We start from the raw sequence: 22,403 nt of genomic DNA on the forward strand, positions 1-22,403 counted from the left end.
GGGAGGGCATTCCATAGGGTGGGTGCCACTACCAAGAAGGCCCTCTGTCTGGTTCCCTGTAACCTTACTTCTTGCAATGAGGGAACCGCCAGAAGGCCCTTGGTGCTGGATCTCAGTGTCCGGGCTGAATGATGGGGGTGGAGATGCTCCTTCAGGTATACTGGACCGAGGCCATTTAGGGCTTTAAAGGTCAGCACCAACACTTTGAATTGTGCTCGGAAACGTACAGTAAACCATCCAACGGTATCCGTTCGCCAAAATACAGTATGTAAATCTGAAGCGGACTGATTAAACATTTCCAATGCAATTGGATATAAGCAGCACCCAGAACTAATAAGTACAGTGGACGCTCGGGTTGCGAATGTGATCCGTGCGGAAAGCACATTTGCAACCCGCAGCGTCCGCAACCCGCAGCGCATGCGCGGGTCAGCGCATGCACAGGTTGTGATTCGGCGCTTCTGCGCATGTGCGAGCGCCGAAGCCTGGAACTTCCGGGTTCAGCACAGTGTGCAACCCCGAAATCGCGCAACCTGAAGCATCTGTAACCCGAGGTATGACTGTACATAACTTTTTTCCAATAGAGGTTACAAAATAAAGGACACACACTTCCTAGAAGCTTTATCATATGCTAAAAAAGCATCTCTCTTTAGGTGTATCCTCAGGCTTGCACATGCCTTGAGGGACTACTTCTCTCTCTTATGAAGAGACCCACTGTATACAGTGGTACCTTGGGTTACAGACTCTGCTAACCCAGAAATAGTACCTCGGGTTAAGAACTTTGCTACAGGATGAGAACAGAAATCGTGCTCTGGCGGTGCAGCAGCAGGAGGCCCCATTAGCTAAAGTGGTGCTTCAGGTTAAGAACAGTTTCAGGTTAAGAACAGACCTCCGGAACGAATTAAGTACTTAACCAGAGGTACCACTGTACTACAAACACAAGAGGCCCAGAGGAGGGCAGCACAAGAACAGGCCTTTTTTGTGGTGGCTCCCCATTTGTGAATGTTCTCCCCAGGGAGGTTTGTCTAATGCCTTCAACGCATTTCTTTAAACACCATGTGAAGACATTCCTCTTTTCCTAGGTCTTTGACTAATTAAATAATCTATGGCCTTTTAAACTGGAGGGTATTGTTTTGTTTGTTATTACGTTATGTATTTTTGTGTTTTTATACTGTAAAACCACCCTGTGATCCTTGGATGGAGGCCAGCGTATAAATTCAATACAATAAAAATAAAATAAACCTGCTCTGGAAAGCCTTCCCCGTGTCAGAACTTGCTTGCCAGGTGGCATTGGGAGCCACAACCTAAATACTCCTAAGCCCCAAAGCATATTTAGACATAGAATCATAGAGTTGGAAGGGATCCTGAGCATCATCTAGTCCATGGGTAGGCAAACTAAGGCCCAGGGGCCGGATGCGGCCCAATTGCCTTCTCAATCTGGCCCACGGACGGTCCAGGAATCAGCGTGTTTTTACATGAGTAGAATGTGTCCTTTTATTTAAAATGCATCTCTGGGTTATTTGTGGGGCATAGGAATTCGCTCATTATTTTTTCCCAAAATATAATCCGGCCCCCCACAAGGTCTGAGGGACAGTGGACCGGCCCCCTGCTGAAAAAGTTTTATGACCCCTGATCTAGTCCAACCCCCTACAAATGCAGGAATATGCAGCTGTCCCTTACGGGGCTCGAACATGCAACCTTGGCCTTATAAGCACCATGCTCCAACCAAGTGAGCTGCAGAACTGCTTTTGCAGTTCTCTGAAACCCAGCCAATGGCCTGGTTCACGTGCAAACACTAAGTCAAACATTGTGATTCCCAAGTGCCTGGCAACCCACTGTCTGTTGAGTGCATGGAAAGCAACGCACAAGGGAAGGTGATAGGTAGGCGGGACAACCCATCTGCCCATCATCTAACATCATAATGACAGGCAGGACAGAGCATGGGAGAGGTAGTCTGCGTAGCAGAGGCTTTAAAAAGCCTGTCCACTCTCAGCCTTTGCTGGATCAAGTGGCTTGCTCAGAGCTATCCGAGGTCCTGAAACCTCTGGCCAGCCTTGCAGCCTTCATCCTAGAACCTGGCCTCAGACCAGAACATGCCTTGCTGTTCAGCGCTGAGTTCATCATCTTTTGGCTTGTGCGTTAAGACCAGCCAAAAATTGTGGACCCTTCTATAGCACTTCCATAGCAGCAACATGCATAAATAGATAGATAGATGGATGGATGGATGGATAGATAGATAGATATGCAGGTTTGTAGTAATACAGCTTTTTCCTTACATAAATCAGCCTCCAACAAAACATCCTTTTTGGAATCATATGTATTATAAAACATATGCAGCTCAAATTTATTCTTAGTATCAGTGATGGAAATGTAACCCACAGCTGATGAAAGACAACCAGAAGGCATGGCGCAGAGCCGTTCATTTTTAGAAACTATCGTTCTATCACCACCCCCTTTTTTCTTGTGTAAAACCTGACCAACCCACACAGTTTCTATTCCTATCACTCCTTCATTTACATAATTGTAACACAGAAGAATATAGCTAGCCAAGGTTATTTCCTCTCCCCTCCCCTCCCCCCCGCCAGTAATTACACTAAGTCAGTATCTAATGAAGGATAATTTTTTGTATTTTAAGCAGCTTAAAAGGATCGTTCTCATGAATATTTTTTAATACAAATCAGTACACCAAAAAACAACCCCATAGTGCTTCAAAACATTTATCTAATGAAGCGCAAAGTCAAAGCCATGCAGGGACAGGAGAGTCAAGTCACTCGACGCAATCTCTTGATCAGGGATAGCCAACTTGCAGCCCTCCAAATGTTGTTGGACTACAACTCCCATCATCACTAACTTAATCGGGGTTATGCTGGCTGGGGATGATGGGACCTGTAGTCCAACATCTGGAAGGCACCACATTGACTTTCTGTGCTCTTGACTTCAGCCTGTCTTTCTCACATTTATCAGTATATATATTTACCACCCATAGGCTGAAATCCTAGGAATGATTTAATGCGTTGTGCTGAGAATGGCTTACTTTCAACAAACTGAAGGACTTTGCTGGGGCAGTTTCCCCAGAAAGATTTCTCCCATTTATACAGTCTGTTTGAGGATATGGCTTGCTTTGTTAGCTCTGGTATGTGCTTTTACTCATTAATCGTGTAGCGTGCTTGTAGCCGCTATTAAGAAGGCATTTTTCTGGTCAAGTTAGTCAATAGATTTGGTCATTCTGCTGTTGCAAGGTGGTGGTTTCTGGCCAGTCTTAGCCTCTGGAAGTATAAGTTGCATGAAAATGCTTGCTATTTCTAAGTAAGATTCTCACAGACCAAGCCTCAGCCTTGAAGAGCTTACTGTTCTAGTAGGCTAAGGGGTTATTCAGCCTTAACATAGGAAGACACACAAGGCCAGCCATCACCTTGCTGCAGCTAAGCAGTTCTGAATATAGTACTGCGATGGAAGACCACTTTAGGTTCCATGACGGAAGATGGCAAGTGTGGTGCTGCAGTTTGAGTGTGGGTCTAGGACATGGGTAGGCAAACTAAGGCCTGGGGGCAGGATCCGGCCCATGGACAGTCCAGGAATCAGCGTGTTTTTACATGAATAGAATGTACCCTTTTATTTAAAATGCATCTCTGGGCACAGGGATTTGTTCATTTTTTTCCCCCAAAAAATATAGTCCGGCCCCCTGCAAGGTCTGAGGGACAGTGGACCGGCCCCCTGCTGAAAAAGTTTGCTGGCCCCTGGTCTAGGATCTGGGAGCCCAGGGTTCAAATTCCCACTCAGCCATGAAGCTCACTGGGTTATCTTGGGCCAGTCACTGCTTCTCAGCCTCATTGCCTCTCAACAGGGTTGTTGTGGGGGTTAATTGAGGAACAGGAGAATACTGCACACCACTGTGACCTCCTTGGATAAAAGATGGAATACAAATGCTAAAAGGAAGTAAGAAAGGTGGTGAGATAAATATAAGAAAATTAAAAATGTCTTTACTTGGAATTAAGCGTAGCCAATTTCTTATCCTTTCGATCCCAAATTCAGCATAGGCCATTCTCAGATTTACACATCGTACACTGCCAAATTTCAAACCAGTCTGATGAATTATTTTCTAACCATAAGCAGTAGAACCTATTCCTCACACCTCAATTTCTCATCATAACAGCAGAATGTGATTCAGCCAACTCACGCTTAATACAGGGCTATAAATGTGGCTGTATAATAATAAATTATGTGAGAGACTAATGATGGAAATACATAAACTGCTGAAACATTTTATCCTCTAATCTTTAAACTTTCAGTAAAAAAAAACAAATATGATTTTTCAGGAAAAAGTGTTTCTTGTAGGAAAATTTGCGGGGGCTATGGGAGCATAGATGAGTGCACTTACAAGGGAAATTCATGAATAGAATTTATGTCTACGTATTTCTTATTAAAAAATCAGGCTATGATACTTGCAAGAAGAATCACATAGCTATATTGATTTAAATTGTTTTACAAACAGGAATTAAGTTACTTAATTCCTCCAGGAGCTTAGAAAACCCTCAATCTATAAGCGCTCAAGCTGTGAATACCAATGGAAAACTTATTTCCGCAGTTTAAAGCACTAGAAAAGTACTAAAAGGCTTTTTACCGCCTGTCAAGAGATTTAATTTTCTCCATCGAAAGTGCCTGTGTGTGTGTGTATGTTTAAAAAGTACTAGTTCTCTCTTTTCAGCCAGTCATTCTATACAGCAAAAGAACGCAGCCCTCACTTCCAGCCAATTTGCTTCCAGAATAAAAATAAACCTGAGGAGTGAGAAGAACACATTTTACTGAAAATCAGAATGTGTCGAGGGGGACAGATTTTAATGGGCCGAAACCCAAGTCACAGCTAACTTGTCCCAAGTCAATGAGATATTTAAAAAAACAAAAACAAATTTACTCTGGATCCAACCCAACAGCCTGAAAGAAGACACTTCTATATTGGTTTCCATGGCTAGGGTTCTTAATAGCTACTGGACATAATGGCTTTGTCCTACCACTACTGTCAGAGGCACTCTGAGGGGTTGCTGGGAATCCTACGTGTGGGAAGTGCTTTTGTACCCAGGTCCTGTTTGCAGGCCTTCAATAGGCATCTTCAGCATTGATTTCCCCATGCTCTAAGATCAGAAGACGAGGTCCTCCTGGTGCTCCTCTCCCCAGTATGAGGCATGAAGTGTGCAGGTCTGGGGAAAAGCTTTTCCTGATCCTCATCTTTCCTCAGTGAGAGGCATCTCAACACATCGTCCTATAATGTCAGGTGGCTTAGTTGAGACACGGTTTTTCTGGCATGCTTCACCAAGAACATTCCACAGCTGGGGAGCTACAACCCAAAATGGTTCTCTCCCTTCCTGCCAGCCTCTGAACCTCCCTCAGAGGAACTCCATGAGAAGGGCCTCAGATGAATGCTGAAGGACAGGGGTCAGCAAACTTTTTCAGCAGGGGGCCAGTCCACTGCCCCTCAGACCTTGTGGGGGCCGGATTGTAGGTTTTTTTGGGGGGGGGGATGAACGAATTCCTATCCCCCACAAATAACCCAGAGATGCATTTTAAATAAAAGGACACATTCTACTCATGTAAAAACATGCCGATTCCTGGACTGTCTGTGGGCCAGATTCAGAAGGTGATTTGGCCGGATCCAGCCCCTGGGCCTTAGTTGCTGAAGGATTTGTGTAGGTTCCCATCAGCACTCTGAAAGTCTCGAGTAACATGTTCTGATCTTCTGGCCCCAGCCAAAAACCTGGGTGGATCTAGAGTTGAGATTGGATCTAGAGTTGAGAGAGCAAAAATCTGTTCAGCCAATGGGGCTTTTCTGTCCCCTTCTCCTCACTGCAGTCTTGCATCCTCCAAAAAGACTCTCCAGAGAGTCAGGGGTTCCTCATGAATGTGGAATGTGTCAGAAAAGGCTGCCCAAAGGGGGATGAAAAAAATCAGAAAAAGAGGGATGGAAGGACTTTGCACAAATCAAACTCCACCCAATGGAGGGGATGGTAAAAAAAGGTACAATTGTGCCAGTGTGGGTCACTAAATCTGTATCCAGCCTACAGTACCTAAACAAACACTCGCACAGGCTGTGCATTAGCCCAGAACTGAGGATACAGCCACAATGCTCTGTAAATCTTAAATAGTTTCCAAGCGATCACAAAGGAGTGTTTAAAAGAAAAGAGGGGGGCACAAAAAGGGAGTGAGCTTTAAAGGAATCATTCCTCAACTTTGCCCTAGAAACAGAAACCTCTTAAGGCAGAAGCAGCACTTATTGTCATCCGTTGGAGAAAGGGCCTTGGTTCCTTTATGGATCTAAAAGAAACACCAACCACAATCGCCACATAAATAATACAGAGACAAAAGCAAGCTGCCTTATCACCCCTGCACAACATGCACAGGACCGGCAAGCATAAGCCATCAATTGCTCTTTTGTCAAGACTTACCGAAAAATAGTAGAACGATAATAGCCTCCCTTGTCGTGTGAAATTACAGGATTAAAATGTTCCATACTAACCAATGGGGAGCATCTTGTATTTTTCAAAACTGTATTTTGGCAATGATTCATTAGCAATGCATTTCGTACCAGCAAACAGAAGCACTGTCAATAATGCCACAAGCGACCGTTTTTCCCCACACTCACCTTCCACAGTCTGACCTTCTCTTTTCAGCATCTGGACAGCTCCTACATACTTCTTCAGCTGTACTTTGAGCACCTCGTTTTCTCTGCAAATACAAGAACAGCAACAAATAATATTGCTCTTCGTCTTCTTCTTTAAAGGTGGGGAACAGGTAAGTACTCTGGAGCAAGTTATAAAATAAATTGCAAACACGGGGATCCAATACCTGATATAGTAGAACTGTGGCCATGGCCATAAAACTCCGATTCATGTGACTGGATGGATGTTGCAGCTAGGAGGCAGCTGTGCAAATCAACTGATAAAGCAGCCCTATGCCAAAGTCAAGCTGTTGGTCCATCTAAACCAGCAATGTCTACTCCACCAATAGTCAAGATGGTGCCCTTCAGATGCTGCTGGACTACAACTCCCATCAGTCCCAGCCAACATGGTCAATGGTCAAGGACCATGGGAGTTGTGGTCCAGCGACATCTGGAGGGTACAATGCCCTTTCTCTGCACTAATTGATGGCGGCTTCAGAGACATGCAAGCGCAAAGAGATGGAGATTTGATTCACTATATTGTTACTACTGGATAAATAAATAATAATAATAATAATAATAATAATAATAATAATAATAATTTATTTATGCCCCGCCCTCCCCAGCCGAAGCTGGGCTCAGGGCGGCTAACAACAATCAAAATAATCCAACATTCTAAAAACTTTTCATTATAAAAATTAATTAAAATCAAATTGATGGCAACCATTAAGCAAGATTCTGTGCAGATTGCCAGAGGAGGGGGTCAGGCTGCGCCCTGACCAAAGGCCTGGTGGAACAGCTCTGTCTTACAGGCCCTGCGGAAAGATGTCAGGTCCCGCTGGGCCCTAGTCTCTTGTGACAGAGCGTTCCACCAGATTGGAGCCGTGGCCGAGAAGGCCCTGGCTCTAGTTGAGGCCAGCCTAACCTCTCTGTGGCCTGGGATCTTCAGGATATTTTTATTTGCAGACCGTAAGTTCTTCTGTGGGACATACCAGGAGAGGCGGTCCCGTAGGGTCACTGCATTTATATATGTATCACTGCATTTATATTCTGCTTTGCCTCTAAGGAGTTCCAAGTAGCATGCACAGTTCTGTCCATTTCATCCTCACAACAGCCCCTGTGAGGTAGGTTAGGGTGAGAGAGCGCGACTGGGCCCAAGGCCAGCCAGTGAGCTTCATGGATTCGAACCCCGCTCTCCCAGGTCCTAGTCCGACACTCTAATCACCACACAGCATTTGTGTTTGCGTGCCACTGTGGGTGAGATTACAGATTAAAGGAACATACATGAGTAAGAGGAAAAGCAACAACATTCCATGACCAGGGTGATATGGATGCCGTGATTCTCTACAGTGCAGGGTTTGATGCTAGGTGTATATTTAAGGATAAAAAACACAGCCCTCCTTAATCAGCGCAAAAGTCCACCACCTCCTTTCCAAAGTGGACAATCAGACGCCTCCAGAAAGCCCAGAAGCAGGCCATTAAGGCAACATCCCTCGCCCAATAAATTTGCTCCTGAACCCAAATTTTCTATACAGCCACCTTGGCTAATAGATATTGAAAGCAACCACCCTAACCCTCTTAACTAGGGGTCAGGAAACTTTTCCAGCAGGTGGCTGGTCCACTGTCCCTCAGACCTTGTGGGGGGCCAGACTATATTTTGGAAGGGGAAAAATGAACGAATTCCCCAGAGATTCGTTTTAAATAAAAGCACACATTCTACTCATGTAAAAACACGCTGATTCCCAGGCCATCCGCGGGCCAGATTTAGAAGGCAATTCGGCCGGATCCGGCCCCCAGGCCTTAGTTTGCCTCCCCATGCTCTTAACTTTCTTCCTATTGTCTTTGTTTTAATAAAGCTAAGCTTGAAAGCATGTGGCTAATGCCTGAGGAACCTCTTAGGAATCAGAAGGTGCCTGGAGCAGAACTTTCGCCTCCTCTGCTTCCCCTCCCCATGACTAGCATTAGCAAGCAAAATATGCCCAAGCAAGTTTCTTTCAACGAAAAAATGCCCAGGGCACGAAAAACATCCCAAGAAATCTCATTTTTTGCTACTGGGGTGTTTTGGTTTTTTTCCTTTGTCCCAACTAGGGGCAATTTTCCAAAAACACTGGTCAACGTTAGCAGACTGAATTATCATTCTTCAACATACAGTGGTACCTCGGGTTACAGACGCTTCAGGTTACAGACTCCGCTAACCCAGAAATAGTACCTCGGGTTAAGAACTTTGCTTCAGGATGAGAACAGAAACCGTGTGGCGGCGGCAGTGGGAAGTCCCATTAGCTAAAGTGGTACCTCAGGTTAAGAACAGTTTCAGGTTAAGAACGGACCTCCAGAACAAATTAAGTTCTTAAGCTGAGGTACCACTCTTTCTTTTCTTTTCTTTTCTTTGGCAGCATTTTTACCTCTCAGATATACCACATTTACTCAAATATACTTTGAGTATATTGTTTTATTGCACTTTTCAGAATTACAATAACCTTGTTTCATTACGTTTCTCAGAACTGCACACACACACAAACAAAAGAAAGGTTTGTGGGGAGGGGAATCATGTATTGTTTCTGGAAAGTACAAACTCTGGGCACATGATAGCAATGTTTAAACACCACTGCCAGAGGGAATAATGCTACTGGAGAGTACTGTTCTACTCAGGTCCAACTTGTGGGCTTCTTGTAGATTAGCCACTGTGAGAACAGGGTGCTGGACTATTTGGGCCACCAGCCTGTTTTAGCAGACTCTTCTTCTGTTCCTTACCTGCCATAACTCCCCCAAACAGGGGGCATTTCGGCTAATAAATCACAACAAAATGATTTGGGGGTGTTGGATAAGGGTACAGAAATGTTCAAACTTGTTACACCTTGAAAACCCATGGTGGTGCTTATGATCAGTGTCCAAGAAACGAGCTGCTTCGTTTAGCATGGACGAACAACAACCGTTCATTCCATTTGCAAGGCTGAACTAGCTGTTGTTCTTTGGAACAGTGCTAGTTAAATCAAGGGAACATTTTCTCAACTTGGGGAATGATTGCTACATAAAAGTGACATTACCTTCAGGAGAAATCTCCTAAGAATTCACTGGGAAATGACTTGGCCAGTATATTTTCTTTAATAATTACAGAGCTGTCAAGTCAGATTTCTGGTCAGTGCAACTTTGCTTAATTCAGCCTCCTCCAGAACTGTACAAATTCCTGTGTGGCCACGGAGTATACGTTACACAACGATGAAATTTTAATGAAGATCCCGAAGGCATTTTATGCTGTATATTACTCTTACTGCTTCCGCGTGCAGAATCCAAACACCAAGCATCAGACTTGATCTTTACAGAACGGGAGCAACTCTGCTAAAATTATCACTTGAATCTGAACGAGAGAGAAAACAATTTAACTAAACTCACCAAGTTTTAGCCTTTAAAGAATGCAAGAGAAGGGTTAACGGGAAGATTATAGCTTTCCGTTTATTGCAGTTCTGAGAGACGTAATGAAACAAAGTTATTGTAATTCTGAAAAGCTCAATAAAACAAAGTTATAATCTACCCATGAAAAGTATATTTACATTTTAATTGCTTTTACTGCTTTTAACTTTATGTGCTTTATAGTGACCACAGACTTTGTGATCCCTAATAATCTACAGACACTTTGGGGGGGATTATAGTGCCAAAAAATGACTATAGATTTAAAGTACATCGTGTTGGCTTCATTTTTCCCTTGCATGTCTAGGTCTGGGACTCATGATTCTTAGTCCCTGATATGGAAGGTTCAAAAGCATAAAGCTAGAGTTTGCCAGTGGCAATTGGAACTGATGGATCACCAACTTACGACATATTGAGCTAGAAAATAAAATAAAATCTATCTAACATAAACTTTTGTTTTTTACTAGAGTAGCATAACATAAGTTGGCAATGGATGGCTTACAAATAAGAAGGATTTTCAGCCTCATCCTAAAATAATGAGTTGGGGGGAGGGAGAGTAGTTTTTATTCTAAACAATCCCTCTCAAATACGGTTTTCTAACTGGACACAGAACCCAAAAGTTAGATACGTCTTTGCAACTACTCAATGGTGAAGTAAATTTTATTTAGCAGAATATGGATATGCCCTTAATAATATTCAAAATTACTTTTATGAAAGTTTGAATGAGGCAACAAATTTGCATTAGGATAAAGAAATTGCTGTTCCACTAATTTCAGTGTTTCTAGGGATTTCCCCTGCATGTGAAGACAGGCTCTGGCAGATGGAGTGGACGAGACCAATAGTGAGTCCCATGGGAAAGAAGACAATTTCTGCACGTGCTGTAGAGGAAAGTGAGAGGCAGGTGGGGATCGTCAACCTGGGAAGGTTGCCCATCTAGGAAAAGGGAAACTCTGATCCTCAACGTCCACTGCCTTGTGGGATATCTTCAGGAGAAGAAAAGGCTAAAGAGTAAGCCCTACACAAATCCAGAGTGCAGTCCCTAAGACAGTTGGAGGGCACCTTGCATGCCTCTTTCCATCAACTCCTGCAGCCAAGCTGGTCCCAAAGCTACTGCTCTGCTTTCCTTTGGACCACATCAGTGAGGGTGAGAGAGCGGTCTTGTCTTCTGGGCAGCCCAGAACACACTGCCCAGACTTGCACCCTGGGAAGGTCACTGCAGTGCTGTCAAAGCAGCGGTCCGACTTCACCCTTGGAGGCGCACTCCATTGTCTCTCGAGACAGATGGATGCCAACAACAGCAATTCTGGACACAGCTGGATACAGTACTTTGTCGTTTTAAAATTACTTTGCACCTATCCTGCTTTGAATTCATTAGATACATTTCATCTTGGGGTTTTTTCCACTTACTGAAAACTCTCTGGAAATATTTCAAGATGTCAATTACAGGTCTTCCCATGCTAATATAAAAATAATGGGTTCCAGCTATCAATAGAGTAAACCTACTGAAATTAGTGAGCATGCCTAACTTAGGTATATTAATTTCAGTGGGTCTACTCCAAGAAAAACTTGATTGGTTACAATCTTACATAAAATGTCCTGTTTCTACATTTGGGAGGGATTGGAGCTCAAGGATGAAATTCATGCTTTACAAGTGTCGGAATTCATGTTATGTAATTTAGCTGCTATTCAGCTAACCCTAAGTAAATTATTTAGCACCCTAAATGCTTAATGAAATGTTTTAATAAATTTCAGGCACTTGCATTTTACTGCCAAGTTTGGAAAGGAAACTTTTGCACACACTACGTTTTTCAGATGTTTGCACAGTGAAACACGTTATTGCTATATGCCATCCTGGAAACAAATTTGCTCCTTCCGTAATGCAGAAGGGAGAGAACGCAGACTTTTGACAAATCAAAGTTCAACCATGAACGAAGCTTTTAATTGAAATGGATTTGAAGTAGCATAGGTGCAAAGTTATAAAAGGCTAAAGAACTACAAGCCAGTTAAGATATTAATATTCCTCCTCTGGTAAACTATGGTTTATCGACCTGTGTGGAGTATCATGGCCACTCCCATGTTGCTCCCCTCTTAGACCACTGGTTTTGTGTAAACTTCAGTTCCACATCACACCCAAAAGAAGGATCTCTAGCTTACTTTCAGTTCACTAGCCATGAACTTGAACCATGGTTTTATTTGTCTCAGTTCTTCCTAACCCAGACTTCCCCATTTCAGATGCAGTGCAACCTTGGTTGTCGAATGCTTCGGAAGTCGAACATTTCAGCTTCCAAACACCGACAACCAAGAAGTGAATGCTTTTGTTTCTGAAGGTGCCTTGAAAGTAGAATGGCTTCCGAGGTGCGTTTCTCCATTTTTTTTCAATGGATTTTGCCGACCGGCAATTGCGCCTCGGTTGTTGAACGTCTCGGAAGTCGAGTGGTCTTCCGGAACGGGTTATGCTTGACAACCGAGGTTCCACCGTAGTGTAAACAAACCAGGATCACTGCACCATAGCAGAGCTCTGCCAGTTTATTACCTCTCTTCCCTTTCCCTTCTTGACTCCTTTCCCTTCTATTTTCTTCTTTCCTTCCTTCCTTCCTTCCTTCCTTCCTTTCCTCCTTTTTTGCTCTTGGCTTTGATGACTGATCGTCTTAATGGCATTCTGAATTGACATGCTGCTATATATTGTGCTTTTCTTGTTATTACTTGTTACTGTACTTGGAATCATAGAATTGTAGAGTTGGGAGGAAAACCAAGGTTCATCTAGTCCAACCCACTGCAATGCAATTAGAAATGCTAATGACTCCGTGACAGGTGGATCCAACCTTTATTTATCCAATGAAGGAGAGTCCACCACACTCTGCTCCACTGTCAAATAGCTCTTACTGTCAGAAAATTATTTTTAATGTTTAGTCAGAATCTCTCTCACACACACACTTACACACAAAATTTCTGGTGATTTTACAGAAGGCGAACTAAATTTTATAGATACCAAAACATGAACAAAACCATCACACAAAATGTAGAAACTGATAACACCGCCTGAATGCCGCACACTGAGGATATATTCACCAAGGAGCATTCATCAAGATTAATCAGGGTAGAGCAGCAGCCTCTGTATGCCTAGAACCTAAAGGTTCCTCTACGGTAGCATCTGTCTCCAGGAATGGGAATCTCACAAGCCACCTCCTTGGTTCCTCTGCTCAGAACATAAGAAGTTCCATAGCCAACAGCTGCAAGCAAGCCTCTTCTCTAGAAATTTGTTTTAATTCTGTTCCGAAAGCAATTTAAGCCATCACCATTTCTTTGGTAAAGAATTTAGATAGGGAGACTATGACACTGCAATTCCTCTCCACTTACTTGCCTCGCAGAATTGCTGCCCTGGTGAAAGCTCAAAGGAAAAGGAAACAAACGCGCGCGCACACACACACACACACACACAAACAGATAGAGATCTTATGATTGGCTGTCAAATAAAATTGCACGGTTCTTGGGGATAAATGGTTGATTCCAGCCCCATTCCTTGTACTTCCAAATGATAACTTATGAGATTTGATTTTAATAAAAAGAAAAGAAAAAAAGATAAACACAGCAGCAAGAGCTTGGGAAAGTTGTGCTTCTATTTTGCAAAACATGGCATGATTACGAATGCCCTTTCATTTGGAAGATTTCAGACACCTCAAATGCAAATTCAAAACCAGTTCTGGCCAACTAATATGTAGAGTTACTCGGGCAAATCCACTCTGCTTAGTCTACCGCCGAAAGAAGAGCTGAGCAAAAGGCACGTTCAGAGCTTCAGCTTTTCATACCAAGAATCTAAGCTTAGTCAGTAGCTAATTTTTGCTACTTTCCATTGCCATCCACTCCGTTTCCTAAAGAGACATGCCGGGAAGCTGAACAGTCTTAGTTGAAGGATTTATGAAGTCTACTACAGGGTACTGACAGTGTCCCCACAGTCCTGTTCAGCCTACACTTGAGTAGGACCCTGGCAGAGACACATACCTGACTGGCATGTTCCCTCCCTCCTGGTCAATCGTTCGGGAGCTTCTTAAGCTTTCTTCAGCCCAAACATCACAGTGACCGATGCCAACCGACACCGGCACAATTAGGGATTCGCAGAGTTTGGGCATCATGCGTAACAGCCCTCAGCAACTCAGCATTTTGGCTAATCTACTTTATTTACATATAAACACACACGGAGCACTGCAACATGGCTCCCTCTCTCTCGAGCATCAGACAGCAAAGAGAAAAAGAACAAAGGACAATAGTCCCACTTCATGGAACACAGTAACATAAACATCCTGTCTCCTTCACTTCCCACTCTGCGGAGTCAAAACATATACCGTCATGTGATAGACAACAATCCCATGACTGCAGTCATGGAGCAGGAATTCTAACAAGTCCATGCTAGCTGTCCAAAGAGTAACCACATCCCCAGAACAAGCACTCTTCTCAGCTGAACATAGGAAGATGCCTTATACCAAGTCAATCCACTGGCCCATTGAGCCCAGGGTGGGGAACCTCTGTCCCATGGGGCAATCCTGGTTCTCTGGGGGTCCTAGCTGGCCCAAAGGATGACACCCACCCGTCCATCAGTTGTTACCACTGGGTGACATCAGTTGGTGAGAAGAGGGTTCAATCCTGCAGGATCCTGCAATCCTGCCAATGCGTTCCCTGCAGGAAACACGCTGGCGGAGCAGAAGCCGACCCCTACATGGGCAGCTCAACTCTGAGAGGTGAGTGGGACTGCCCACCTATCAGTCACCTGACATCATAATGACATCAGATGATTGGCAGATGCATGGCCCCACCCACCTGGGAAAGCTGGCTTGCAGGGGTGGGAGAAGGTAAAGATCTGGCCCACCAGACTAATTTGGCTCCTCAACCCCAATGAAGTTTTTTGTTTGCAGGTGTTGCTTGGATTCACATTGCACCTACAAAGGGACTTCAAAAGGGGGTTCCTGGAACCACTGATCAGCTGATCAGTACTTATAGCGAGCTCCTTTGAAGGTGTGTGCACCCAGCAACGATCAGCTGATTGGTGCTGAGAACAGCCCGCTTTGAAGTTGTCACCTGACATCACAATCCCTACTTAAGTGCTTCAACAGATGACACACAGGCCTGTTGACTCAGCTTGGAATTAGGACAGAAAGACTGTTCCAGAGGGTAGAGAGACCCATAATTTCAACCTAAAGGACTCTCTTGTTTATATGCTACAACAGCCAGTATTCAAGATACTTTTGAGAAGTGTGATGCTCGAGTCTCTCTTTGTTATTCAAAATTGTGCAGCAAAGGCTTAGATATATTTGTTGCTGCATTGAGGCTGACAGCTGACCTATTTGTATTAACACTGAGCGATATCGCAAACTTTCTGAGAAATGTTAAAACACGCCTGTGTTCCGCAATCAACCTAGGAAGACTCCAGTAGAAATGACTACAGATGGAGTTACTACCGCATGTATCAATCAGCAAAAGGTGAACGGTGACAGGTTTTTGGAACCAATTTCAAAATCGAAAACAGCAGAGTTGCATTATGGAGCACTGGAGCATCAACAAGACAACAACACCAAGCAGAAAAAGAAGAAAAAAACACAGGAAACCGGTTTAACAAAATCTATTGAGTTGCTTACTCATCATTCAAACATAATCCATCATCCCTAAATAGCACAAAACTCAGTGTTGTTAAGAAAATCTATTCACTCTTTTTTTAAAAGGAAAAAAGAAAAGAAAAAGAAAGAGATGGGAATAACATATTGGGAAAGAATTTGCAAGGCACAGAGCTTACTAATTGGGTTGACCTATTCCAGAAGAGAGAAAAAAATGCACATGCTGGACTAGAACCTTGGGAACCAGGGTTCAAATTCTCAATTCAGCCATAAAGTTCACTCTTGGGCCACTCTTAGTCTAAACTACCTCACAGGATTGTCGTGAGGATGAAAATGGGGAGAGGAAGAACCACGTACCACACCCTAGAGCTCCTTGGTGGGATACAGACACAGCAGTAAACAAATTAAAGTGCAACAAGAGGAGATATCAGATTTCCTTTGTGGAGTTTCTATTTCCAGTACCCAAGACAACATTTGTTCCCTGCACCCAGAAGCAAGGTCCCTAAAGGAAGGGGACCGACAGTGATAGGGCTGGTTGCAGCTCCCTTTGCAAAAAGCATCCTTCATTGGGTGCTGCCACGCCTGTCTACAGCACTCAAAATTGGAACTCTGAAATAAAGGCAAAGACTGGGCTCTGAAGGATAGAACATAGGTCTTCAACCAGTGGGTTGCTGTTGCCACCATAGGAGATTCCAGCTGAAGCTGACCAGACCAGAGGAGCACCTCATGTGAGTTTGGACTAGGGCCCGTTCTTGCGATTAGATGCTCACTGTATCCATTTCCACAAGTGTAGCGATGTGGCAGGAGAAAAGAATGAACCATTTTTAAAAAATAAGATACATATTTTTGCCCAATCAGGTGCTCATGCCTAGTTTTCATTCATTCATGACTAGTTTTCATTCATTCATGACTAGTTTTCATTCATTAGTAATGCTGGCGTTACACCACGTATATTTATCTGCAGGTTGTCGTTTTAGAATTAAACAAGTGCATCATTAGCACTATTAAGTATTAATCCAAAGTGAAAATATGAAAGCGGGTCCCATGTTGCAGCTCGGGAGTCGAGAGGTGGGACTTAGGTCTAGACCAGCTGAAGACCACTGGGGTGGAGGGTTGAGATCTAAGGACAACCCAGAAGCTACCCAACTTGGTCTGCTCAACCTAGAACAGGGGTTGGCAAAGTTTTTGTGGCTTGGGCTGGTTCATAGTCCCGCAGACGCCGTGGGGGGCCGGAGTGCGTACGGACAAACGCTATTTCCGGTGCTCCTTCTGGTGCAGAGAAGGCGTGCGCAGCTTCCCATTGGCCGCAGGAGCTTCCTGCGGCCAATGGGAAGCCGGCCAGCATTACAGAAGGTGGTCCCCGCTCTGCTCCGTGCCGGTTTAGCGCGGCGCGCGGGAGCCGACCGAGCAGGCGGTGGGGGTCCATTAACCAGTTAAACGACCCCCATGGGCTGCTTGTGGCTCATGGGCCTTAGGTTGCCAACCCCTGACCTAGAAGAAAGCACAGCTGGAAGGGGCAGCAGCTGAGCCTGACCTCATCCACGTAGGACACAATCTTCCGTGAAACCTTAAATATTACAGCAGAGCTTGCAGAGGAAAGGATATGAATGGTGCCATCCTAAGTATGTTTTGCTCTTTGCCTGCCATATGTTGGTGAAGTTGCATCCAGCCCTACTTGCACTGCCGCTGCGTAGCTTCTCTGCATTTCAGTGGAACACTCCACACAAACGTGTGGACATGGTTCAGCCAAATGGGTCCTTGTGAATATTATGTAGAGGGGGGGGGGAACACCCAGAAACATTTGCTGTTGCTTTAACAGTGATTTTTTCTTTGTTTGGAAATAATAACCTCACTAAACATAATGTGTTAACTAGTATCAATGTAAATACAGTGGTACATCGGGTTAAGTACTTAATTCGTTCCGGAGATCTGTTCTTAACCTGAAACTGTTCTTAACCTGAAGCACCACTTTAGCTAATGGGGCCTCCTGCTGCCGCCGGAGCACGATTTCTGTTCTTATCCTGAACCAAAGTTCTTAACCTGAAGCACTATTTCTGGGTTAGCGGAGTCTGTAACCTGAAGCGTATGTAACCTGAGGTAGTGGGCATTTGGGGGGGGGTTGTTCCCCCCCACACAACAGGGATTAAAGCTTTTCATTTCGACGTATTCATGATACAAATCGCCTTGGATAATAAAGGAAGATAATTGGCAATTTGCTCATACACAGTCACTTCCCAGCCACAGGTTGGTAGCCTGAGTGTTCTCCAGACAGGTCTTGGGTGGAGGAGCATCTCCAAGGAAAGGCAAGCTTCCCTAGCACCAGGCTATCTTCCACCAGACCCAGGGAAGCCACATCACCCACACTTCCGTACCTTGCTAAGGCCTGGATCTTCACGGTGTAGCGCTCTTCCTGCTCGGAAACTTTCTTCTTCAGGTTGTTGACTTCTTGCCGAAGCCCCGCAGAATGCTCCATCTCTCCGTCAAGGAGGTTCCGCAAGGAACTAAGGGGGGAAAGGGCACAGCGTTACGGACACAGCACCGTCCATCATGGCATCACACTTGTCAAGGCAGGCCTGTTTCAATATTCATTCATTCATTAAATTTATTCGTCACTCGTCGCCTGAAGGTCTCCAAGTGACTTACAGAAGAAGAAAAATACAATACATTATACCCTAGAGGGAAATGGTGGGGGAAATTACACAATACATTAGCATTTCATAGAACATAACATCCGGGGGGGGGGGGGAGACATACTAGCTGTATAAGGTAAAGGGACCCCTGGCCAGTAGGTCCAGTCGTGGCCGACTCTGGGGCTGCAGTGCTCATCTCGCTTTATTGGCCGAGGGAGCCGGCGTACAACTTCCAGGTCATGTGGCCAGCAAGACTAAGCCGCTTCTGGCGAACCAGAGCAGCGCACAGAAACGCCGTTTACCTTCCCACTAGAGTGGTACCTATTTCTCTACTTGCACTTTGATGTGCTTTTGAACTGCTATGTTGGTAGGAGCAGGGACCGAGCAACGGGAGCTCACCCCGTCGCGGGGATTCGAACCGCCGACCTCCTGATCGGCAAGCCCTAGGCTCTGTGGTTTAACCCACAGCGCCACCATCAAATAATAAACAAAGAAATACTCTGGCCCACTAACTAGCAAATAAACAAAACCTCAACCTCATCCTAATCCAAATGTCATTCATATCAAACCGACAATTTCCACACACACCCTTTAACCTCCCCACCCAGAAGTCTGGTGTGAAGGCCAGCTGTTACAAATCAATGGTGTGTAAGTACAGAGTCCTTCAGGGATGTTCCAGAGGTCTCCTCTCCCTTCGGGGGGAGCCATAGCAAAGTAGGAAGATGGTAACACAAGTTTCACCTGCTTTGCAGTTGACCTGGCTTTGATGTCAAGGCCAGCTGTTACAAATTAGCGGCCCAGGGTTTACTCCAGGAATGGTCCATCAGCCCTCCAGGGACAGAAGCCTGTGGCCCTCTGGGTATTGTGGGACTCCCACTCCCATCGTTCTTCACTACCGGCCATGTTTGGCTGGAGCTGATAGGAGTTGCTGTTCCACAAGAACATCTGGAGCAGGCATCCCCAAACTCGGCCCTCCAGATGTTTTGGGACTACAACTCCCATCATCCCTGACCACTGGTTCTGTTAGTTAGGGATGATGGGAGTTGTAGTCCCAAAGCATCTGGAGGGCCGAGTTTGGGGATGCCTGATCTGGAGGGCCACTGGTTTCCCAACACTTCTGCCATAAAGGGAACAGAGCTCTCATGTGTGCCGCACGTATCTTTGGCTTGCCGCAACTAGGCATGTATAACTTCCCTACAATTCAGAGCCCTTCATTCACCTACAGCGTCTCGAGCATCTGCGTATAACAATGGGTTGTGACTCAGGAGGCAACGTCTCGATGAATCTATTCAAAAGGTGTCATCGTACAGGAGGGAATGCCTCTACTGGGACGGTGCTGTCTGCAGCACATGCATGCGCTATCTAAAAACATAAAAACGGTGGCTCCTCCAGAATTACAGTTTTATTCAAATGCTAATGAACGGCGCTTGAAACAGATTATTAGGAAACATCAAATGGTATGAACGTTCAGCAACGATTATTCAAGATGCATACCTCTAGTGATGACTCATTTCACGTTTCCCCCACCATTCCTTACAGCTTATTGGTTTAGCAGAGAGGGATACAAGGACCACGATATGCGTTTACTCCAGGGTCAGTGTAAAGGGACCCCAAACCTGTACAGGTGTGTTTCACTCAGGGTTCCTGATCACCGGGGGAGCCCTTGCACACCACTAAGTGTAGAGTATTCCTTGCCCTGTGTGACTAAGAATGTGGCCACAGGGCTCTCTTCACGCTGGCACCAAACACAGGACCAATATGTGCGCTAGCATGGAGGCAAACTTAGTGGGGTACAAAGGCAGAAGTCTGGTGGGGCAGCATCCTCTTGACCCCTTCACATGCAAATGCAATCCAGGAATACTCCTCCCACCCTAATGCTGTGGATATGGCATCTTAGCATGAGCTTGACCAAGGCACTGCACTCTGGTTACCTGCTCTGCTCTTCCAGTTCATGCTTCCTATTCATCATGGCCACAATGGCTTGCCGAAGTTCAGCTGCGGAAGAAAACAGGGGGCAGGGAGAGAAATGGAATATATCGCTCCAGTTACGTGTCTTACACAACGAAAGCTCTGAAATTCATACCCGTTACCAATGTGGTGTTTTGCTTGGTGGTGGCGTTTTTAATGTATTGTAAAATTTAGAACAGAGGTGGAGAATCTCAGGCCCAGGGGTCAAATGCAGCCTTCCAAATCTCTTTGTTTGACTTTCTAAGACACTCCTTCACCCTAACACTCCTTCCTAGACTATGGTTACTAGATGTCCCCGTTTCCCGGGGACAGTCCCCTGATTTACAAATCTGTCCCCGGACAAAATCCGTCCCTGGATTTCATTTAATGTCCCGGGATTTATATTGTGAGTGTTGTAGATTTATTAGTACGGAATGAATGTTGCGTGATTGGTTCAACGGCACAAGACGCATCATATGGGGACTTCCGGCAAGGCAAAATGGCAGGTGCCAGAGCAGTGAGCAGCTCCTGAAGCCAGCCAGAGCCAACTGCACTACCAGGCTGGCTCCAGGCTGCTGAGACTGCTGCTGCCGAAGGGGAACCGGGGGTGCCCGGCGCGTCAACTGGGGGAACCACTGACCCGCCTCATGACCCAAATCTAGCCAGGAGTGAGAGCGCCCGGCCACCTGGCCGACTGCCCAGCAGTGCTCCAGGGCCTGTAAAAACCCCGGAGCCGACGCAGGGAGAAGGAGCAAAGGAGAAGGAAAAGGAAGAGAAAGAGGTAGGCAAAAAAAGAGGAGAGCCCCGACCTTGCTGCGCTGCTGCTGCCACTGCCACCGCTGAAGAAGAGAGGTAGGAGAGCACCGGGAGGGCAAGGACACATGGCCGAGCCCAGGCCTGACCCGAACTCCATGGCAGATAGCGCTCCAAGAGATCAGGCCGGGGCCCAAGGGAAGGCCGAGTGACAGAGGAGACCCAGAAGAGAAGATATTACTTCTTAAAAAAAAAATTAAATGATTTTTTAAAAATATTTTTTTTTCTCTTTTCAAAAAAAAAGGGTCCCCAGATTCTTTGAAAAAAATCTGGTAACCTTATCCTAGACTGCTTTTGCCTGCCTGGAATGACTCCTTAAACCCTGATCATGCCTCTCGGTTGCCTGAAGGTCAAAGAGAGTTGTGCAAGTGTACAAAGGTGCCCACTGTACGCAGGTAAATTTTGCATTATTGCTCTGCCCCCTTTTGCCTCTGGCCCCAGCCACCAATGGCATGTGGCTTGCAAAAGATTGCCCAAGAAGGGGCTGAAAAAGCTTTAGATGAATACCTAAACCACAACCACCCTGCCTGCAAGCTTTTGGAATCAAGAGAGAGGCTAAATAATTTCCTCCACAGATATCTGATGTCCGCGACATTTGTGTTATGACTCCCAATAAGCAACTAGGCCGCGGTGGAAAATACGGACTGTCCGAGAGCGCCACTGAGTCTTGGAACATTTTGCTTCCAAATGGCTTAGTCTGACAGATTTATCAGTAGGAGCAGGAATACAAACAGAACTCAGAAGAACGTGTGCTCAGGAAGAGACATGCTTTAGTACAGATGTACCCCTTCTCCAGGGCACGTTATTAATTTTAAAAACTCTCGGTGGCTAGTCAAGGATTAGATAAGGATAGCTCACAATCACCTCTTGAGAAGGAGCTGTAAAGTGAAGTCATCTGTCAGCATATATCCAGATATACTCTTGGCTAAGACCTTAGTCTCAGATTGCTTCTGTAGCTCAATGCCAGAATATAAATTTGATTTCTCTGAGTGGTGGTTTTTTCTTTTTAATTTACAGATTAATCTGACACATTATAGGGAACAGAAACATAACAGCTTATGGGAAATAACATAGGAAAGCTTTAGTCCTGCCCCAAGAACCTTCATAACAGGGACACAGCTCTTGTATACAGACATTTGAGCAGTTTTTAATACTGGCTTTCTTGTTGTTGTTGTTGTTGTTGTTGTTGTTTAAAAAATGGCTTAGAATCTAAAAAACAAAATGGGCTCTATCACCTAGTGATGGCCTCATCCTATGGCCATATTTATTGGGGAGGAGTTGTTGTTGTTCAATTGTATATACATTACACAATGGCAGAAGTAAAAAAACGAAAACAAAAAACCTACTCCTTGCTTCCTC

General features: G+C 45.0%; 1 protein-coding gene across 4 annotated transcripts in view; it reads right to left on the bottom strand.

The window, feature by feature from the left end:
* SNX29 (sorting nexin 29) overlaps window positions 1–22,403 on the bottom strand; it is a 222,063-nt gene that overhangs the window by 167,010 nt on the left and 32,650 nt on the right. For all 4 annotated transcript variants that reach the window (XM_083412536.1, XM_083412539.1, XM_083412538.1 and 1 more), the window contains 3 exons: window positions 20,216–20,279; window positions 18,027–18,155; window positions 6,632–6,714 (listed from right to left, as the gene is read on the bottom strand). In XM_083412536.1, coding sequence (XP_083268662.1) covers window positions 6,632–6,714; window positions 18,027–18,155; window positions 20,216–20,279 — 276 coding nt within the window. The remainder of the gene's footprint in view (window positions 1–6,631; window positions 6,715–18,026; window positions 18,156–20,215; window positions 20,280–22,403) is intronic.

Source organism: Podarcis tiliguerta, assembly GCF_965153285.1.
Source record: "Podarcis tiliguerta genome assembly, chromosome: 14".
NCBI classification, from domain to species: domain Eukaryota; kingdom Metazoa; phylum Chordata; class Lepidosauria; order Squamata; family Lacertidae; genus Podarcis; species Podarcis tiliguerta.